General features: G+C 46.8%; 1 protein-coding gene and 2 non-coding genes across 3 annotated transcripts in view; 1 reads left to right on the forward strand and 2 right to left on the reverse strand.

Annotated features, from left to right (window-relative positions):
- Positions 1 to 1,367: 1,367 nt before the first annotated feature.
- The window catches only part of LOC130483505 (carnitine O-acetyltransferase-like), a 48,987-nt gene continuing 29,168 nt past the window's right edge, over positions 1,368 to 21,186 (reverse strand). The window contains exons 8-14 of the mRNA XM_056856274.1: positions 19,335 to 19,435; positions 18,140 to 18,259; positions 8,053 to 8,175; positions 6,720 to 6,855; positions 4,552 to 4,614; positions 2,753 to 2,890; positions 1,368 to 1,583 (exon numbers count right to left, since the gene is read on the reverse strand). Coding sequence (XP_056712252.1) covers positions 1,368 to 1,583; positions 2,753 to 2,890; positions 4,552 to 4,614; positions 6,720 to 6,855; positions 8,053 to 8,175; positions 18,140 to 18,259; positions 19,335 to 19,435 — 897 coding nt within the window. The remainder of the gene's footprint in view (positions 1,584 to 2,752; positions 2,891 to 4,551; positions 4,615 to 6,719; positions 6,856 to 8,052; positions 8,176 to 18,139; positions 18,260 to 19,334; positions 19,436 to 21,186) is intronic.
- On the forward strand, positions 13,049 to 13,120 carry TRNAC-GCA (transfer RNA cysteine (anticodon GCA)). Its single transcript has one exon. It is a non-coding gene; the product is annotated as a tRNA-Cys (tRNA).
- TRNAC-GCA (transfer RNA cysteine (anticodon GCA)) lies at positions 16,230 to 16,301 on the reverse strand. The gene has a single exon. It is a non-coding gene; the product is annotated as a tRNA-Cys (tRNA).

The raw sequence follows: 21,186 nt of genomic DNA on the forward strand, positions 1-21,186 counted from the left end.
GGGTTGTACTGTAACAAAATGGTTGAGAAAGTTGCTTGGGTGAAGGGTTAGTAGGGTTGCCAACCTCCAGGTGGTACCTGGAGATGTCCCATTATTACAATTGATCTCCAGATGACCACAGTCAGTTCCCCTGGAGAAAATGGCTGCTTTGGAGGGTGGACTTTATGGCATCATGTCCTGCTGAGGTCCCTCCTCTCCCCAAACCCCACCCTCTGCCCCCAAATCTCCAGGTATTTCCCAATTGAGCTAGCAACTCTAAGGATTACAGAAAGTGGTCTATACTACTGTGTACCGCCTGTTGCTTTAAGTAGGACCCTACTATGTAATGTTCACATCATTTTATGCTTAATGTGAATATTTATGCTTTCAGTTCTGTTTTCAGATTTTTGGTTGGTTCCAGATTTCTACAATCCAGATCTTATTGCATTGTTTATTGGACATCCCATCATGTTGATTGTATTGATTTACTCTGGGTAATCCACCTTCAGTCCCAGTGAGAAAGGCTAACATAAATAAATGTGAAATAACAGCCACACAAGTCAGGAGGGGAAAAATGGCTCCTTTCTCCTTCTTCTATGAGCAAAATTATACTGACAAAGTTGGGGGTGGGTGGATTTTTGCCCCCTTTCTCACTGCAGCCCCAACCTGCATGGCTGTTAACTCTCTGCAGGAGAGTAACCAACTGTCTCACTAGGGCCGAAGAACTTTTTAAATATCATGTGATAAATATTGTTATTTCCTTTTCTTACAGATCCTCTTCCGAGAACCCTTTGAGGTACAGCACTGTAAACTCATTTTACACTGAAGAAAACAGAAACCCAGAGATTGGTCCTTGTCCGGGGTTATCCCGCAGCTCTGCAGACCTCAGACCTCCTGGCCAGATATTGTTCCCTACCTCGTTTCTTTCAATGCACCCCAAAAAACATAAAAGTCACGACATTTCCTGAAAGAACCTTTTTCTTTATTCCCCCTGGAAATAAATTAGACTGCGTTTCGAGTTAAGACAGTGTGTAAAAAATCCCCACCAATACCTGCTTCGCCCTTGGTCCCCTGACCGGCTTACAAAGGGCATTATGGGTAAGGAGTGTCAGCAGGAAAGATTGAAAGACGCCTGCGTAATAAGCTTTGGCATGAAAGGAAGGCAGTGCAAAGATCGTGGGCCCAAGGTATTAGGGGTGATGTGCTGACACAAGGCAGACAGTTCTCTGTAAGCTAAAGTCAGGTCTGGTCTAGGGAGGAAGAACAGAGAAATGGAGTGTCTCTCGAAAAAGACATTCATGATTCGGCAGACAATTCTCTGTAAGCCAAAGCCAGGTCTGGTCTAAGGAGAAAGAACAGAGAAATGAAGTGGGTCTCGAAAAAGACATTCACGATTTGCCATCTTTACGGTTCCCTAGCAAGGTCCCCACATCATCCAGAGCCCTCTGGAGGCTTCCGGCCAGATGCTCGGCGTTGGTCTCCTGGCAACAATTGAAAGCGGTGACAGAAAAATTAACATGGGCAGCCAGAGGGTTGTAGCAAACGGCATAGCCATCGGGCACCAGTGGTCCATAACACATCACACAGTCTGTGCGGGCAGCTACCTGAGGGGAGAAGGAAATCAGGATCAGCAGTCAGTGACCACGCGCCTGGGGGAAAAAAAAAGCAGGCTACTTTCCCCTAAGCCTGAAGTTCTAAAAAAAGATAGCAAAACACTGACACACAATATATCACAAAAACACACACAGAATACATGACATCAAACAATTAATAGATACTAGGTACAACAGCACTGTATTATCTTATAAAGCAGATTTACAGAGCTAGTGAAACAGCATAACCTTGAAGATATTGCTAGGCAGGCCTTCTTGGGAAGAGTATTCCTCAACCACAGTGCCACCCCTGAAAAGGTCCCGCTCCAGCGATTCTAATATTAAAGAAGATGACACTGTGCAAGGCCGTTCCAGAAAATCTTAAGACATTTTCCATATGATCCTCCAGGTTTGCTGTTTCAAGACCTGCTGCAGTCAAGCTATTTAGCAAAGACTACCTCTTGTGGGAAGTTTACAGAAGACAAGAGAATAACTTAGGGCCAAACCTTTACTGAGTGCTAATCACCAAGAGCGATACTAAGCAGCTCAATTTTGAATCAAATCCCATTATATTCAGTGGGGCTTACTCTCAGGAAAGTGCTCTTAGATTGCAGCCATAATTACTTATGAAGTTCATGTACTTGGTTAAGAGAGGCCCTGTAAAGCTAAAACCAGGAATAGGGACTAAAATATGTATCCTTTCCACAACGAGTTCTTCAGGAGCTTTGCAACGTGATACATTTTTTTAAAAATGCAATCAATAAAGTAGAGCCTGGTACTGTACCACATACAGAGAAAAATCCTCCACATGGGCCCATGAAAGGGGAACGTGGAAGCTGTAGAGCAGGGGTGTCAAACTCACTTGTTACAAGGGTCGGATATGACATTAACGTCACTTGGTTGGGCTGGCCCATGTCTCGCCAGCCCAGATCAGGAGCGGGGGGGGGCTGCCTTGGCTGGCGAGACCGCAGCAGGCTCGCCATCTTAGATTAGGACTGGTGTGTGTGTGCGGTTTCCTCGGCTGGCTGGCGAAATAAGAGCTCTCAAGGGGCAATATCCAGCCCCTGGGCCGTATGTTTGACACCCCTGCTGTAGAGTTTCCCATATTCCATCGACTAAGAGAAGACCTCCTCAATGGAACTGGAATAACAAAGTCCAACTGTGGATCCGGCAGCCAGTACCTGTCCTGTAGAGAGTTTCCAATAAGAGGCAACGGCGTAGGAAGTGTCCATAAACAGTTCTGGGACTCGGAAGCCATCAGCAATGGCCTCCAGTTTCAGTCCTAGCAAATGGCGGTCGATGCCTTGACCATCCAGAGCCTAAGAGAGATTAAACAAACAGGGATTCGGTGCTCACTTCTGGCCCTGTGCCACAGGTCCTCCGAGGCAGCACTCTGAAAAATCTCCTAAATTCCAGATACAACCAGAAATAATAATGATGATGAAGATGAAGAAGATTATGATGAAGATGACGATGAAGATGAAGAGTTGGTTTTTAGATGCTGACTTTCTCTACCACTTAAGGAAGAATCAAACTGGCTTACAATCTCCTTACCTTCCCCTCCCCACAACAGACACCCTGTGAGGTAGGTGGGACTGAGAGAGTTCTGAGAGAACTGTGACTAGCCCAAGGTCACCCAGCTGGTTTCATGTGTAGGAGTGGGGAAACAAATTCAGTTCACCAGATTAGCCTCCACCGCTCATGTGGAGGAGTGGGGAATCAAACCCGGTTCCCCAGATGAGAGTCCACCGCTCCAAACCACCTCTCTTAACCCCTACGCCACAATGGCTCTCCAAAATTTGAATCCAGTAGCACCTTAGAGACCGACAAGATTTTGGGGGGTATGAGCTTCTGAAAGTCGAAGCTCCCTTCATCAGATAACGAAGGGAGCTTTGACTCTCAAAAGCTTATATCCCCAAAATCTTGTTGGTCTCTAAGGTGCTGCTGGACTCAAATCTAGCTGTAGTACTGAAGACCAACACAGCTACCTCCTGAAACAAGAAATAAAGAGTGACCATGTATAAAGATTGTGTGGGGCTGTATTTCCATGGTTTGATATACCCAGCTTGGGAGCATACCCCCATGGCTTCTGTTTTAAATGAGTTTCCTCTCAATACAGGGGCAAATTCTGTCACATGTGGTTCCCCTCACCTCTTTGCTTTCCTGTTGATGAAATGCTTTGGCTCTGCCACTAGGTGTCACTATGGTGTTCCATTTCACAACCAGAATTTAACTATATGACAGGAAGAATCTTCTCCACATTTCATGGGTTCTGAATATGCCTAATTGTTAGTTACAATTCCTCAGTGCCTCAGGCCCACAATTTTTTCTTTTGTTTTTATGTGACTAACTCTCAAACCTAGATACTACTTAGGGGCACCTGGTTGGCCGCTGTGTGGACAGACTGCTGGACTTGATGGGCCTTGGTCTCATCTAGCATGGCTTTTCTTATGCTCCTACTTCTCTTGTGGACATTCCTTTCCAACAACAGGATGGAATATCCTGTGTTCCTTTGGGGAAAATCAGACCCCATCCTCCCACAATTAATTCTGGCAAGGTGAGAACCAGCAGGATGTAGTGGTTAAGAGCAGTGGACTCTGATCTGGAGAACCGGGTTCGATTCCCCACTCCTCCAAATGAGCGGTGGAGGTTAATCTGGTGAACCGGATGTGTTTCCCCACTCCTCCACACAAAGCTAGCAGGGTGACCTTGGGCTAGTCACAGCTCTCTTAGAGCTCTCTCAGCCCCACCTACCTTACAAGGTGTCTGTTGTGGGGAGGGGAAGGGAAGTTGATTGTAAGCCGGTTTGATTCTTCCTTAAGTGGTAGAGAAAGTCGGCATGTCAACTCTTCGTCTTCTTCAAGGTGCTTAGTGAGGAGATTCTCATTTAGTTTCTGAACCTGGACACCAGCCCAGGTGACACGTTCCACTATGACACCTTCATACCCCTAAAGGGCTCACATAAAAGGCATTTATTTACCTGCTCCGTGAGGGTGCTGTGGACCTTGACGGCTTCTCGCAGCAAAAACAGTTTCTCTGAGGCCTGTTGAAAAAGAAGTAGGAAACACATCACATCTGTATTTGTTTACCTGCAACACGGCTCTCAGCTTCCCAGGTATTACAAATGACTATAATCAAAACAATAATTAAAAACCACAACAGCCCAACTAACACTAGCAGCACAGTTCAAGAACTCATCATAACACTGAACACAGGTTGCATTGACACATCACTGGGACATTGCACTACGGCAACTGTTTACCACTGGATTATCTAATCCGCACCAGGAAAATTCACTTGCAAACGATTGCTATCGTGCCATAATAATAGTGTAATATCCAATGACTTGTGGATGCAACCCAAGAGAGCAGCATGGTGTAGTGGATAAGAGCGGCGGTTTGGAGCAGTGGTCTCTGATCTGGAGAACCGGGTTTGATTTCCCACTTCTCCACATGAGCGGCGGAGGCTAATTTGGTGAACCAGGTTGGCTTCCCCACTCGTACACATGAAGCCAGCTGGGTGACGTTGGGCTAGTCACAACTCTCTCAGAGCTTTCTCAGCCCCACCTACCTCACAAGGTGTCTGTTGTGGGGAGGGGAAGGGAAAGTGATTGTAAGCCACTTTGATTCTTCCTTAAGCCACTTTGATTCTTCCTTAAGTGCTAGAGAAAGTCGGCATATAGAAACCAACTCTTGTTCTTCTAAGGGAGGAAAGAAGGAAACCAACATGGTGTGGTGGTTCAAATGACAGAAGAAGAAAAGTTGGTTTTTATATCCCACTTTTCTTTACCTTTAAGGTGTCTAAATGTGGCTTACAATCACCTTCTCTTCCCCTCCCCACAACAGGCACCTTGTGAGGTAGGTGGGGCTGAGAGAGTTCAGAGAGAACTGCAACTAGCCCAAGATAACCCAGCAGGCTTCATGTGGAGGAGTAGGGAAATGAACCTGGTTCTCCAGATCAGAGTCCACCGTTCATAACCACTACATCATGCCGCCATGCTGACTAAGGTCTGGGAACCCCCAGGCTTGAATCCCCATTCTCTGCCATGGATGTTCACTGCATGACCTCAGGCCAGTTACTGACTCTTAGCCTATTCTACCTCAAAGTGTTCTCGTGAGGGCAAAAACAGAGGAGGGGCAAACGATGTTATAAGTTGCTTTGGGTCCCTATGTGGGAGAAATCAGGATACACAGTCCTCAGGCAACTAAAGAAAATGCTTGGAAAAAAGGAGTTTTGTGTAGCTAGGGTTGCCAGGTCCTTCTTCACCACCGGCGGGTGGTTTTTGGGGCAAAGCCTGAGGAAGGTGGGGTTTGAGGAGGGGAAGGACTTCAATGCCATAGAGACCAATGGCCAAAGTAGCCATTTTCTCCAGGTGAACTGATCTCTATCGGCTGGAGGTCAGTTGTAATAGCAGGAGATCTCCAGCTGTTACCGGAAGGTTGGCAACCCTGTGTGTAGCTCTTAAGAGCTCAGGTGGCTCAGCACTAGGCAGATTGATGGGGGAGGACATTCCCTCCGCAACAGAGAAGGGCCCATATGAGAAGGCTTACAAGCCCCCGAAGACTGAGTCACATCCGGAAGGAAACTCTGACAAGAGGAGAATGGCTCAATTCTGACTCACTCAACAATTCTAAGGTCCAAATGGATGCTGCTTACAATCAAACAATTACAATTGGCTTACAATCAAATTGGTTTACAATCACTTCGTAAGAATCAAATTGGCTTACAATCACTTCCCCTCCCCACAACAGACACCCTGTGAGGTAGGTGGGGCTGAGAGAGCCCAAGGCCACCCAAGCTGGCTTCATGTGTAGGAGTGGGGAAACAAATCCAGTTCGCCAGATTAGCGTCTGCAACTCATACGGAGTGGGGAATCAAACCCTGTTCTCCAGATCAGAATCCACCGCTCCAAACCACCGCTCTTAACCACTACGCCACGCTGTAGTGAGGGGAAGGAAGTGGAGGGAAGGAAGAATAATACAGAGCTGGAATTCCAGAGCTGCTGCCTCAAGGCACGATGGTTTATGGGCCAACAACCTATTCATGCTCATCATTACAGTCATTGCAGCAGCTCCTCCTGGGGGCTGTACTTTGAAGTCTCCTTTGGACAGAAGCACAAGGGATCATGGGGGGGGGGGGGTCGAGTACCTGACGGTTATCGTCAGCCATAGCCTGGACAAAGGCCAGAGAGGCGGAGGTAGTGCAGCGGATGGTCTCTGTCCGGCCACGGTGGAAGCGACGGAGTGAGGCTGACTCGGTAGTGGCACACAGTTCCCCATGTGCTCTGAGGAAGACAGGGAGGCACGGCAGAGAGATTACCACCACACCACACCACAACCCCCCGCTCCCACATGAGGTCTAGTACTGCGGTCCTCAGCCTTTTGTATCTTACGCCCCCCCCCAATCACTCTGACAAAGAATGTGGTCCCACCATGACAGAAACTGAAAGCCCACTTTTCCGATGAAGAACATCTATAGGTTTACAGGCATTTTGTTATTATAGTTATCATTTACGGTCAGTTTTAAGGACATGGAAAATTGCAGAAATGCAGTCGACAATTCACATGAACACGTGAAGCTGCCTTATACTAAATCAGACCCTTGGTCCATCAAAGTCAGTATTGTCTACTCAGACCGGCAGCGGCTCTCCAGGGGTCTGAGGCAGGAGTCTTTCCCATCACCTACCTGCCTAGTCCCTTTAATGGAGATGCCGGGGATTGAACCTGGGATCTTCTGCATGCCAAGCCGATGCTCTACCACTGAGCCACAGCCCCTCCCCTAAATTCCTGGCTGGTAGGGGCAGCAGGAAGTGGCCCATCAGACACATACTGGTGGGCTGGGGGAATGGGGAGTTAGGAGAAACACCAAGCGCCCAAGGTTATCACTGGCATGCCAAAGGCCACAGATGGATAATCCGTGGCAATTCGGGTCAGCGGGAGATGGCCCACTACACTCACAGGTGGACATGGGGATCGAATTCTTAGTTGCTGTATGAAAACTCTCCATCCCACGTAGACTTCTGCATCCCACCAATGGTACACATACTACTGACTGAGAACTCCTCGTCTGTTTGGGAGCCTACCTTCCTTTTTTGCCTTATTTTCACTGTACACCTATGCAGAATTTCACCCTTCTAGATCCAACCCGTGGTTACAGATTAAATTTTCCACCAGTGGGACAGAACTTTCATGCCTCTCCCTCTCACCAATCTCCATAAAATGCTGATTCTGGGGGATAGAGGATGCTGCGGCACAGCATGGAGTAGGTTTGCAGCAGGAAGGGACAAACTGATACAAATTGCCAAGTTAGTCTAGATCTAACCCATTAACTTAGAAGGCCACAGGTCCTGAACATAACCGCACCGTTAATCAGGAACAACTGGTTTTCTCCTCCGCCCCTTTTAAAATAAACCTGGTTACCATGTTCCATATTCATCACCAAAAGCCGAAGTTGTGCATTCATGGCTAGGCAGTTATCTCACCTGTAATACGCCAGCTGTAGCGCCACCTGGAGGACAGAGTCTGGGCTCAGCCCAAAACGTTTGAGGAACTCCTTGCCAAACCCGTGGTAAGTGAAACAGGTGATGTCCAGGTCTGTGATGAGGCTAGGACAGAGGGGGGAAAATAGATGGATAGCTTTGGCCAGTACGCTTCATTCACGATTTACAGCCACCCCCTAGTGCTATAGACAGCCCCGTAGCGCAGAGTGGTAAGCTGCAGTACTGCAGTCAAAAGCTCTGCTCACGACCTGAGTTCGATCCCGACAGAAGTCGGTTGCAGGTAGCCGGCTCAAGGTTGACTCAGCCTTCCATCCTCCCGAGGTCGGTAAAATGAGTCCCCAGCTTGCTGGGGGTAAAGGGTAGATGACTGGGGAAAGCAATGGCAAACAAACCCATAAACATAGTCTGCCTAGCAAGCGTCGGGATGTGACGTCATCCCATGGGTCAATAATGGCCTGGTGCTTGCACAGGGGACTACCTTTACGTAGCGCTATGCCAGACCTAAACTCTTTACCCTTTCAATCAAGCCTCAAAGGATGACATTGATGTATCCCCCCTACTTGCAGCTAGGGTTGCTAGCTCTGTTTTAGAGAATTCTTGGAGAATTGAGAATGGTCCGTGGTGAGGGTGGAAAACTTGGGGAAAGGAGGGAGCTCATCAGGGGTATGATGCCACAGAGTCTGCCCTCTGAAGATGCCATTTCCTCCAGGGAAAGTGACCTCTGTAGTCTGCAGTTCAGCTGAAATTCCAGGAGAATGCCAGACCTCAACTGGAGGTTGGCCCCACTTGCTGTGCAATGTTCCCAAAGGCAGTTACTATATGTAAGATGACCCAAAATTAAATACTAGGCCATTCCCACCACACTAAAATCATTAAAACTGATTTTTTTAAAGTGGGCTGCTTTCACACACTGCTGGGCACTATGCTATTGTTACGCCGTTGTAATAATTTGCAACTAGATTGCCTTATCAGCACAGGAAAAGCCGTTCACGGATGATCGCTATCAAGCAAGGACAGTGCAACGTCCAATAATAAGAACATAAGAAAAGCCATGCTGGATCAGACCAAGGCCCATGAAGTCCAGCAGTCTGTTCACACGGTGGCCAACCAGGCGCCTCTAGGAAGCCCCCAAACAAGACGACTGCAGCAGCACTATCCTGCCTGTGTTCCACAGCACCTAATATAATAGGCATGTTCCTCTGAGCCTGGAGATAATAGGTAAGCATCCTGACTAGTATTCATTTTGACTAGCAGCCATGGATAGCCCTTATCCTCCATGAACGTGCCCACTCCCCTCTTAAAGCCTTCCAAATTGGCAGCCATCACCACATCCTGGGGCAGGGAGTTCCACAGTTTAACTATGCATTGTGTGAAGAATAATGTGTGGATGGCTGCAGCACAGATCAAAAGCAAGTGAAAAATCATGACAAGGGGAAAAGGCACAGAGCATGGATGGCAGAGGGCATAACATGGATCATGGCCCAGTGAGAGAGAGATGTGGATACATGGGGGGGGGGGGGAATCACATTACCAAGCTCTTCTTGCCTGACAGCATCACATTTAGAACTGGTTTGTGGAGGGTGGGGAGAAGATGAACTATTCATTGCAGTTCTACACCTGGGCAGTTTCGCAAGCCTCCCTTTAATCCCCATAGAAATATGGATCTGTATTTCTCTTTCCACCATATATTTATATTGTATTTTCTATGAAGGGCTTCTGATCTCCTGACTGGGCTCTTCTGAATCCAAGTCTGCATAACCCTGATTAACAAAAGGGCTCCAGGGAAGCTGAGTACAGAATTCCTGTTGAGCACATGGGGCTGACTGTCTGTATAATAACATCCTACTTCAGCTGGGGAGGCCTGTTTGCTTAACAGGGTTCACCCTTGCTGTGCAGGCAGCCATTGATGTGAAAGAAGCAAAGATTACCATGAACTTTCCTTAGGTCATACACTGATCAAAGGTCTGTAGATGGAAAGGGAAGTAAAACCCCCTAAAATAACAGTCTGACAGCTATTTTAAAAGTTCTAAGTTTCTTTCTTTCTTTCTTTCTTTCTTTCTTTCTTTCTTTCTTTCTTTCTTTCTTTCTTTCTTTCTTTCTTTCTTTCTTTCCACATTTATGCTAGTCAGCCGAAAGCACTGTTTGGGCTGCTGGTTCAAACAATATGAATTTCTCATAGGAAATATGAAATAGTGTCTGCACCGAGGTAAACACATTAATTTATGGCACCTGAACACTGACAGAGAACAGGCTAATAATCTGTGCCCGACAGGCTCATGCATGTAATTTTAATATGCACAATAAAAGCAGACGTGCACTCGGAAACAGAATACAAATTTGTGCCCAGGAAACAGGGGAAAGCGTACATTAATTAGGATCCTACAGCATTCAGCTGGCCAAAGTATTTCTTTATTTTTCCTCAGCCGCCTGGACTCTTCCTCCACCCCACTGCCGACAGTAAGGGTGCTACAATGAGAAGGGCAAATTGGCCTTTTCTCATAATTATATATTTTGGTGGCCTTTATTTCACACACAAACTGCAGCTTCTCATCCAGTGGCAGTGATATCTGAAAGCAGCCATTGTGTCCTTCACTCCTGTTTATTCCCAATCCAGACTGGATTGCTCCAATATGGGACTGCCCCTGAAGACTGTTCAGGAATCTCAATTACAGCCAAACGCAACAGCAGGATAGCTGACTGGAATGAAAATAAAGGATGCTCTTTTAACACCAGCAACGTATACTCCCTGCATGTATGTCTAAGCACATTTCACGAAGCTAGTTATTACCTTTAAAGAAACCAGGATACTTGAAGGACTACCTGTTCCCGTATATCCCTCCCTGTTAAGTCAGTTCTTCCAGAAGGGCCCTTCTCTGTGAGATCTCGGCTTCAGAAATAAGGTATGTGGCTACTGGAGAACATTCTGTGACAGTACCTCACCTCTCACTACCTAAATTTGCCTGATGCTTCATCTGTTAATTGACAGATGAAAATATTCCACCACCACCCAGCCTTTTTTCCCACCCCCCGAGTTTGGTCTTTTTGTAGCTATTTTTATGCCATTTTAAAGCAATGGTTCTTAAAACTGATTCTGACTGTTTCGACATGGAGAGTAGATTATAGGCGGTACTGTGTTTCCAAATAGTTTTTAAGCTGGAAGGCACCTTGGAAACCATGCAGGCAAAAAGCCACAGGGTACAAGTGACTCAAACACCTAATCTTGACTGTTCCCTAAAATTCAGTACAGATGTTTACTCTCCTCAGGCCGGGTATGCGGTATGGGTAGGGTTGCCAGCTCTGGGTTGGGAAATATCTGGAGGTTTTTTTTTGGGGGGGATGGAGTCTCTGGAGGGCAGGGTTTGGAGAGGGGAGGGATCTCAGCAGGGTATAAAGCCTGAATCCACCCTCCAAAGCAGCCATTTTCTCCAGGGGAATAATTGTCTGGAGATCAGTTGTAATAGTGGGAGATCTCCAGGCCCCACCCGAAGGTTGGCAACCATAGGTATGGGCCTCCTTTGCTTTGAAGTTTTTTGTAGGCTGGAAGCACAATTAATTCTTCCCTGTTTTAAGAGAAGAAAACAGCACTAGATGTTCTGAGGTGCCATGGGGATCTTCGAATGATTTATCTATTATTTACTTTATTTATAGTGCGTCTTTCTGGCTGAGGCTCAAGGCAGATTACAGGACATAAAACAGAGCAATCAGACAGCTGAAGACAAACAATGAACAATGCAATAGTACTAAGAATACAAAATTAGAGGACATTGAGAACAGCAAGGTGCTTTTCATCAAAACGCCAGCTGTCAGTTACAAAAACCTTTAAAGGCCTCAGAGCCACGTACCCGCAGGACTGCCTCTCATACGAAGCTGCCTTGATCAGACCATCAAGGTCAATATTATCTACTCAGACCGGCAGCAGCTCTCCAGGGTCTCAGGCAGGAGACTTTCACATTACTTACTTGCCTGGTCCCTTTAACTGGAGATGCCAGGGATTGAACCTGGGACCTTCTGCATGCCAAGCACATGCTCTACCACTGAGCCACAGCCCCTCTCCTGCTATATTCCACTGCAACAGCTCCACTCAACAGAGCAAAACCTTTGGAAGTGCCTCCCTGGCAAGTAGTTAAAATCAGCCACTACCCATTCAACGAGCGTTCTCTGTGGGGGCTCCTACATTGTGGAACAATCTGCCTGACGCTATTAGAAAGGTCCCCGCGTTTCTATCATTTTTGCAAAATGTACAAAACAGAATTGTTCAGGAAGGTATTCTTGCAGAAGGAGCAGAGCTGCAGTGTAAACAGGGTCGCCAACCTCCAGGTAGCAACTGGAGATCTCCTGCTATTACAACTGATTTCCAGCTGATTGAGATCAGTTCACCTGGAGAGGGGTATTCATGGCTACTAGTTAAAATGGATACTAGTCATGATGCATGCCTATTCTCTCCAGGATCTGAGGAGCATGCCTGTTATATTAGGTGCTGTGGAACACAGGCAGGGTGGTGCTGCTGCAGTCATCTTGTTTGTGGGGCTTCCTAGAAGCACCTGGTTGGCCACCGTGTGAACAGACTGCTGGACTTGATGGGCCTTGGTCTGCTCCAGCAGGGCCTTTCTTATGTTCTTAGAACTGTGACTGGCCCAAGGTCAGCAGATCTCATGTGGAGGAGCAGGGAATTGAACCAGGTTCTCCAGATTAGAGTCTGCCACTCTTAACCGCTCCACTACACCGCCTTTCCACCTTGATATGCAAGGGGATAAAAGTAAGGCCTGGTATCTCTGCTGAATGTTTAACTGCATATTCTGGAATATACCCCAGAACTCTTTGCAAAGCATAGGCATCCAGTGGGTTATTCCTCAGGAGTTAGTCATAGGGAAAGGTACAGTAAAAGTAGAACAGCAATTTTGCTTCAAGGCATACAAGGAACTATGTGGTAAAACCAGTGTGCATAACTAGACTTCATGGTGAGTTTAGTTTGTGTGCTGGGGGTATAGCTCAGAGGTAGAGCATTTGACTGCAGATCAAGAGGTCCCTGGTTCAAGTCCGGGTGCCCCCTCATTTTTATTTTTTATTTTAGAAAAATCTGAAACACTTCTGTCAGCCCACGCGGAACCAGGCAATGGCAAAATCACCTCTGAACGTCTCTTGCCTTGAAAACCTTACAGGGTCACCATAAGCCAGCTCTGACTTGATGGCACTTTCCACCACCAGCACAAACCAGATGACTTTCTGAGAAGCTTCTTCCCTATCAGTGACCCAACTTCAGATGGTCCGCCAGCTGCTACCCTTCCTTCAGAGGCATTATCTAGCCATGGTTCTCCTTGCTACATTACTACAGTGCCCTCCACATAGGGCTGTCCTTGAAGGCTGACAGCTGCAGCTAGTGCAAAAGGTAGAAGCAAGATTGCTTGCTGGTGCAGCTTATTGGGAACACATCTTGTCATGTCCCTTCGATCAGCCTCTGTACCAGAGGACTGGAGAATGGCCAATGTAACACCCATTTATAAAAAAGGTTCCAGGGAGGACCCAGGAAATTACAGGCCAGTTAGCTTAACGTTTGTTCCAGGTAAATTAGTGGAAAGCATTATTAAAGATAGAATTGTCAAGCATAGAGAAGGGCAAGGACTGCTGGGCAAAACCCAACATGGCTTCTGTAAGGGTAGGTCCTGTCTCACTAACCTATTAGAGTTTTTTGAAAGCGTCAATAAGCATGTGGACAGGAATGAGCCTGTGGATATTGCGTATTTGGATTTCCAAAAAACTTTTGACAAAGTCCCCACCAAAGACTGCTAAGCAAACTTCATAGTCACGGGATAAGAGGACAAGTCCTCTTATGGATTGAGAGCTGGCTGAAAAACAGGAAGCAGAGAGTAGGAATCAATGGTCAGTTCTCACAATGGCGGGATGTGAGCAGTGGGGTGCCTCAGGGATCTGTGTTGGGACCGGAGCTTTTCAACCTGTTCATCAATGACCTCGAGTTGGAGTTAAACAGTGTAGTAGCCAAGTTTGCAGATGACACCAAATTATTTAGGGTGGTTAAAACAAAATCGCACTGTGAAGAGCTCCAGAAGGATCTCGGCATACTGGAAGAATGGGCATTAAAATGGCAAATGAGATTCAATGTTAGTAAGTGTAAAGTGATGCATATTGGGACAAAAAAAATCCCAACTTCACATATACACTGATGGGATCTGTGCTCGCAGCAACAGACCAAGAAAGGGATCTTGGGGTGGTAGTGGATAGCTCAATGAAGATGTCAACCCAGTGTGCGGCTGCTGTAAAAAAGGCTAATTCCATGCTGGCCATAATTAGACGAGGAATAGAGAATAAAACTGCTGATATCATACTGCCCTTGTACAAATCTATGGTGGGACCACACTTGGAATACTGTGTACAGTTCTGGTCACCACACCTAAAAAAGGATATTACAGAGCTTGAGAAGGTGCCGAAAAGAGCAACCAAAATGATTAGGGGACTAGAGCAACTGTCCTATGGGGAGCGGTTAAGACGCTTAGGGCTGTTTAGCTTGGAAAGAAGGCGGCTAAGGGGAGACATGAATGAGGTCTATAAAATTATGCATGGTTTGGAGAGAGTGGACAGGGAGAAGTTTTTCTCCCTCTCCCATAATACTAGAACACGGGGTCATCTGCTAAAGCTGGAGGGTGAGAGATTCAAAACAGATAAAAGGAAGTATTTTTTCACACAATTCATAGTTAAATTGTGGAACTCCCTGCCCCAGGATGTGGTGATGGCTGCCAGCTTGGAGGGCTTTAAGAGGGGAATGGACATATTCATGGAGGAAAGGGATATTCATGGCTGTTAGTTAGAATGGATACTAGTCATGCTGAATACCTATTCTCTCTAGTATCAGAGGAGCATGCCTATTATTTTGAGTGCGGTGGAACACAGGCAGGATGGTGCTGCTGCACTCATCTTGTTAGTGGCTTCCTAGAGGCACCTGGTTGGCCACTGTGTGAACAGACTGCTGGACTTGATGGGCCTTGGTCTGATCCAGCAGGGCCTTTCTTATGTTCTTATGTTCAGTCTGAGAAGGTTTTCAACAGTTACTGTTTTATCTTCTGGGTGCAAGACCAGGCAATTATGATTATCTATGAAGGCCTGAAACAGCCTGGGACCTTGCCCCAAAACCTGCAGAAGAACAGTCATTCTCCCGGCTTTCACCCTGCCTTCAAAAAGCCTTGGAAAACAGGGAGATATCTTCTTTCTTTCTGAGAATGATGTCAATCAACTTCCACACTTACATTCACAATGGAGCAGCTGCAGAGGGCCCCGGAGGTTCTAGGAGTCCCTCAGTGTGATTTCACAAATGAATAATAGAATCACAGAGTTGGAAGGGACCACCAGGGCTATCCAGTCAAACCCCTTGCACAATGCAGGAACCCCACAACTACCTCCCCCACACATCTCCAGTGACCCCTACTCCATGCCCAGAAGATGGCCAAGATGCCCTCCCTCTTATGAACTGCCTAAGGTCATAGAATCAGCACTGCTGACAGTGCCATCTAGCCTCTACTTAAAAACCTCCAGGGAAGGAGCACTTACCACCTCCGGAAGAAGCCTGTTCCACTGAGGCTGCTCTAACTGTTAGAAAATTCTTCCTAATGTTTAGATGGAAACTTTTTGATTTAATTTCAAGCCATTGGTTCTGGTCTGACCTTCCTGTCCTTACTTGGAGGAACACAAATTATGATTAGCAGCCAAAACTAATGAACTCCTGAACTCAGGATTTGGAGAAAACATGCTGTTGTTCTTTGTTTTTCCTACTACACATGGGAAATATAATCTTATTCCAAACCAGATAATTTATGTTATCTATTGGTATTTCTAAAGTTTACCCACCATAAGTCCCTGGGGATTAGACGAACTAAAAATCCAAGATGCAGTTCTCCCGAAAAGACAGGCGGGGAAGGGAGGAGGCTTGGATTTGAAGCAAGGACTTCTTGGTTTGCAATTAAAGGCTCTACCACCAGGCCATACTCCTAATTTACTAATATTTGCCACAACATACACTAGTTAATGATACAGGATCTGTCTCACTATTCACTCTCGTGTATCTCTGGCAAAAGGTTTTCTTTTTAACTTACCCACCATTTACTCTTTGGGAACAGAGAGGGCTTAATACATCCGTTTTCCCTGTTAAAAAGAGGGGGCACCCGGACTTGAACCAGGGACCTCTTGATCTGCAGTCAAATGCTCTACCGCTGAGCTATACCCCCAGCCACAAATTAATCTTCCCAGGAAGCCTAGTTATGGATACTGGTTTTGCCACATAGTTCCTTGACATACCTTGAAGCATAAGGGCCTTCATAGTTTTCAAGGAACCCTTTTCATTTGAACATCTCCTTAGGATATCTGTGCTTTGCAAAGTATTCTCAGGGTATGTTCCTGATTATGTACTTAAACACTCAGCAGATATACTAGGCCTTGCTTTTATCACATACCAAGAGCATGCCCAAAACTTGTACTTTGCAAGGGAAGATCCGTACTGGGGGGAAGAAGGAGAAGGAGAAGAAGAGTCGGTTTTTATATGCTTATCAGCTACCACGTAAGGGAGAATCAAACTGGCTTACAATCACTTTCCCTTCCCCTCCCCACAACAGACACCCTGTGAGGTAGGTGGGGCAGAGAGTGCTCTAAGAGAACTGGGACTAGCCCAAGGTCACCCAGCTGGCTTCATGTGGAGGAGTGGGGAAACCAACCCGGTTCACAAGATTACAATCAACTGCTCCAAACCACTGCTCAAGCACAATGACTTTCTGGAAACCTTCCACGGTTTATGTTACCCAACTTCAGACAGTCCACCACAGGCAGCCCTTGTTCAGAGGCAAGGCTGACTGCTGGTGAAGGTTATTGGGAATACATCTTCTTATCTTGACAGGCTTTTAACAACAGCTGTTTTATCTTTGGGCCCAAAATCAAGGCAATTATAAATACCTCCACCTGAAACCTGCTGGGTGACCTTGGGCCAGTCACAGTTCTCTCAGAACTCTCTCAGCCCACCCGGAGGCAGGCAATGGCAAACCTCCTCTGTTTGTCTCTTGCCTTGAAAACCCCTACGTCAGGGGTGGGGAACCTCCAGCCCGTGGGCCGTTTCTGGCCCACGACATCATTGGCTGCGGCCCGCAGACTCTCCCACGGAAGCCACCGCCATTGCTGCCGCAGGGCCTCCCACGTGTCTGTGTGTGTTTGTGTAAGCTGCCAAGGCTTCTCCCCGATCGCTCCTGGCCGCTCCTGTGGCCAAGGGTGTGCATGTGGGAGGGTGTCTGTGGGGGGGAAAGCCGCGCTCCCTGATCGCTCCTGGCTGTTCACGCGGCTGGGGGCTTGTGTGTGTGTCTGTGTGTGAGAGGGCAGGGGGAAGTTGCGAAGGCTTCTCCCCGATCGCTCCCATGCGTGCGTGTGTGTGTTTGGGGGGGAGCCGGGAACCCCTCCCTTTCTTTCTTTCCCTTCCTCTCTTTCCTTCCTTCTTTCCCTTCCTCCCATTCCTTCCTTCCTGCTCTGCATAGCCTCTCCTAGGGTTGCCAACCTCCAGTTGGTGGCTGGAGACCTGGCAACCCTAGCCTCCCCCCTCCCCCGGCAGGGAGATCTGCACCTGGTATGGCACCCGAATGATGTTATTAATATGCAAATAGCCCTTGGCAGGAAAAAGGTTCCCCACCCCTGCCCTATGGGGTCGCCATAAGTCGGCTGTGACTTTACCACACTTTCCACTACATGAAACCCATAAAATTGCCTGGGATTTTGCACAAGAATGGTAATTCTCTCAGATTTCACCGTGACTTCAGAAAGGCTTGGAGATCAAGGAGAGGTCTCCTTTTCTTTCTGAGCCTGACGGGGACGAACTCCCACACTCCCATTCACACTGGAGCAGTTTCCCAGGGCCCCGGAAGTTCCAGGAATCCCTCGGTGTGATTTCACAGATCAAGACCCTGTAAAGAAACCTCCATGCAGAATCACAGTAGACATGCACGTCACAATGGAAAAAACGTCCACAATTTGGCTGGACTCTAACTAAATGGTTAATTGTCATCCTGAAAAGACACACAACCCCACTCACATGTCCAGGTTTTGCTTGGCATGTTCAATGTCGCGTTTGATTTCTGGAGTGAAGTAGAAGTAGAGTTTTTTGGGCAACGACAGAGGGATCAACGGAGCACGAACCGGGTCAGGATCTTTGCTGGAATTGAAAGGAGGGGGAAGAAACACATGCGTTAAATTAACATAAAGGGCGCAGAAGGGTTGATAACAGGAAAGGCCTACATCGCCTTCTCTACATATATCTGGCACCCCCTTCCATCATCTCAAAGCAGAAAGCATGACCCTCTGCCTCCCCTTTTCTCCAGGCCTCTTGACATTTAAATAAAGGAAATCCCGCCCCCACAAAGAGGGCAGCTCAGAGCAATGCAGGAAGACTCAGAGCGGCCAGACACACAAGAGTTCTTGCATATACACAAGAATCAAAGGTCTTTGGACAAGAAGAAGAGGAAGAGTTGGTTTTTATATGCCAACTTTCTCTACCACCTAAGGCAGAATCAAACCGGCTCATAACCGCCTTCCTTTCCCCTCCCCACAATCGACACCCTGCGAGGTAGGTGCGGCTGAGTGAGTGTGACTAGCCCAAGGTCACCCAGCTGGCTTCGTGTGTAGGAGTGGGGAAACAAATCCTCCGCTGCTCACATGGAGGAGTGGGGAATCAAACCCGGTTCTCCAGATCAAAGTCCACCGCTCCAAACCACCCTTCTTAACCACTACACCATGCTGGCTCCCAAGACTGTTGGATTTCTTTTGAACAGCCTGTCCTGGTTGCTTGTGGTGAGTGAGATTCACCTCTGGGTGACCAGGCAGGGAAACTTTTCTGTCCACTTTCTCCTCTACCTCCACCCCCATATTAATACAGATAAAGCTTTTTGCTTATATCGTCTTGGATCCAGTGGAAGATTTCCATAGATGACGGGTAGGGCAATTTTCTCTGGTTCTCCTCTCCCACTGCAAACCTCCAACCCCATTTTTGCTGCTTGAAAGCTTCCCCCAGTAACTAAATCAGTTACCGTGCCAAAACGCGTATGGACTCAACTAAACCTTCTGGAATTCATTTACATTTTTAGCAATCTCAAGCACTGGTCGTAAAATAGAATGTCTCTTCTTCCTGCTCAGTACACCTTTCACATCAAGCCGTATCCTGAGCAGAAGCACGGGACCCCAATCTCAGCATTCCCTCCCATTTTTTCTTTATGAGGAGGGGCAGGCATTACCAGTAGTCAAGGACATGGTCTATGATCGTGGCGATCGGAGGTCCTTCCGCCACCGCTTGTTCATAAAGCACTCCGCAAGAGCCATCTTCTCCCACAATGAACTGTGGGCAACGAAAAGAAGAAGAGTTGGTTTTTATACACTGCTTTTTCTCTACCTTTAAGGAGTCTCAAAGCGGCTTACAATCACCTTCCCCTCCCCACAACAGGCACCTTGTGAGGTAGGTGGGGCTGAGAGAATTCAGAGAGAACTGTGACTAGCCCAAGGTCATCCAGCAGGCTACATGTGGAGAGGTGGGGAATCAAGCCCGGTTCTCCAGATTAGAGTCCGCCACTCTTAGCCACTACATCAATTTCATGAAAAGAAAACACAATGACTAATGATTCAGCTCAAACCCAACCCCTTTCTGACCATATATTACTCTTCCTACACACTTGACACTGAGAGACACTGTCCATCAGTGTTACTCCTCTGAAGATGCCTGCCACAGCTGCTGGCGAAACGTCAGGAAAGAAAATACCAAGACCACTTGGTTACACAGCCTGGATAACCTACAAGAACCAATTTAGGTCTATATTTATAACTAAATACCAAGACCACGGTCACACAACCCGGATAACCTACAAGAACTTATTTATTTATTTATTTCACTTAGCATTAATAGATTTACTTTAATGCATTTATCATACGATGTTTTGAGATAATGGCCTAAATGGAATAAAATGAAACAAACACCAGTGTCCAAAGCATTCCACTCATATTACCATAACCCTGCGGGGTAGGCTAATATACCCAACACTGCAAGCAGTGCGATGTGGCATCAGAGATAATAGCTTGCTTTAAGACCATCTAATGAAGGAGCCTGGATTTATTACGCTCCTAGTTTTAATCACAAATTGTAAATTGATTTTAAACTATTTTAAATGTGAGCCACTCTAACCCTGACCTGGTCAGGAAAGGGCGGCCTAAAAATCCAACAAACCAACAAATAAATAACTAACAGAAGGGCGATTTGAACACAGATCACGGCTCATTGTTTATCAGCTACATGCGTTTCCAATGAGACTGTAATTTTTTACTCCCGCATGCATGTAAAAATAGATGACAGTTCCATCTAAAAAGTTCCCTACCAACAATTTAAACATACTTATTTAGCACTAAGGGTCAGCGACTGGTAGCCCCAGGCCAAATCCAGCCCCATGACATGCAATGTCTGCCCCTCCTCCATTGTCAACCTAAAGCAAAATGAAACAGAGGGTCCGATAATAGCACTTGCCCGCACACAGCTTTAGAGGGCTGAGGGGTCAGTGTTGAACCATTTGCCTCTCTCAAGTGGCTGTCTATGAAAACTAGTCACATATATAAAATTAACTGTGGCTGTTTTTTGCCGGGGTGGTGGTGGTGGTGGTAGGGGGGAGGCAAGGCTAACTCCTGCTTCTTCTCTCAGGCCCCACTGACTGCCAGAGAAGATGGCTGGCTTCTCCCCAACCCCCTATGCAGGGTAGTCCAGCCCCTCCTCTTCTGCTGATCCTTCATGTTTTCTTCAAAAAGCCGATGTACCACTTTTATTATCTGAATTCTCTGGGGCTCTTTTATAGGCGAGGAAATACAGGAAACCAGCGTTTACAGACGTGTGAATAAAAACAAAGGGTGATTTTTGTGTGTGCTTGTTTTCATGGATCCCAGTTGTAACAACTTTAACACTACCGCTTATTTAGCATTCAAAACCATCCATGTGTGCCTGAGGGCAGGAAACCACCAAAAAGCACAGAGAAGATGCTTAGTATAGCCCTCCTGTGCTTACCGGTATATCATTTCTGTATTCTGGTGTGGGAAGTCGCATGACTTTTCCCA

This window comes from Euleptes europaea, chromosome 1 (assembly GCF_029931775.1).
Source record: "Euleptes europaea isolate rEulEur1 chromosome 1, rEulEur1.hap1, whole genome shotgun sequence".
NCBI lineage: Eukaryota > Metazoa > Chordata > Lepidosauria > Squamata > Sphaerodactylidae > Euleptes > Euleptes europaea.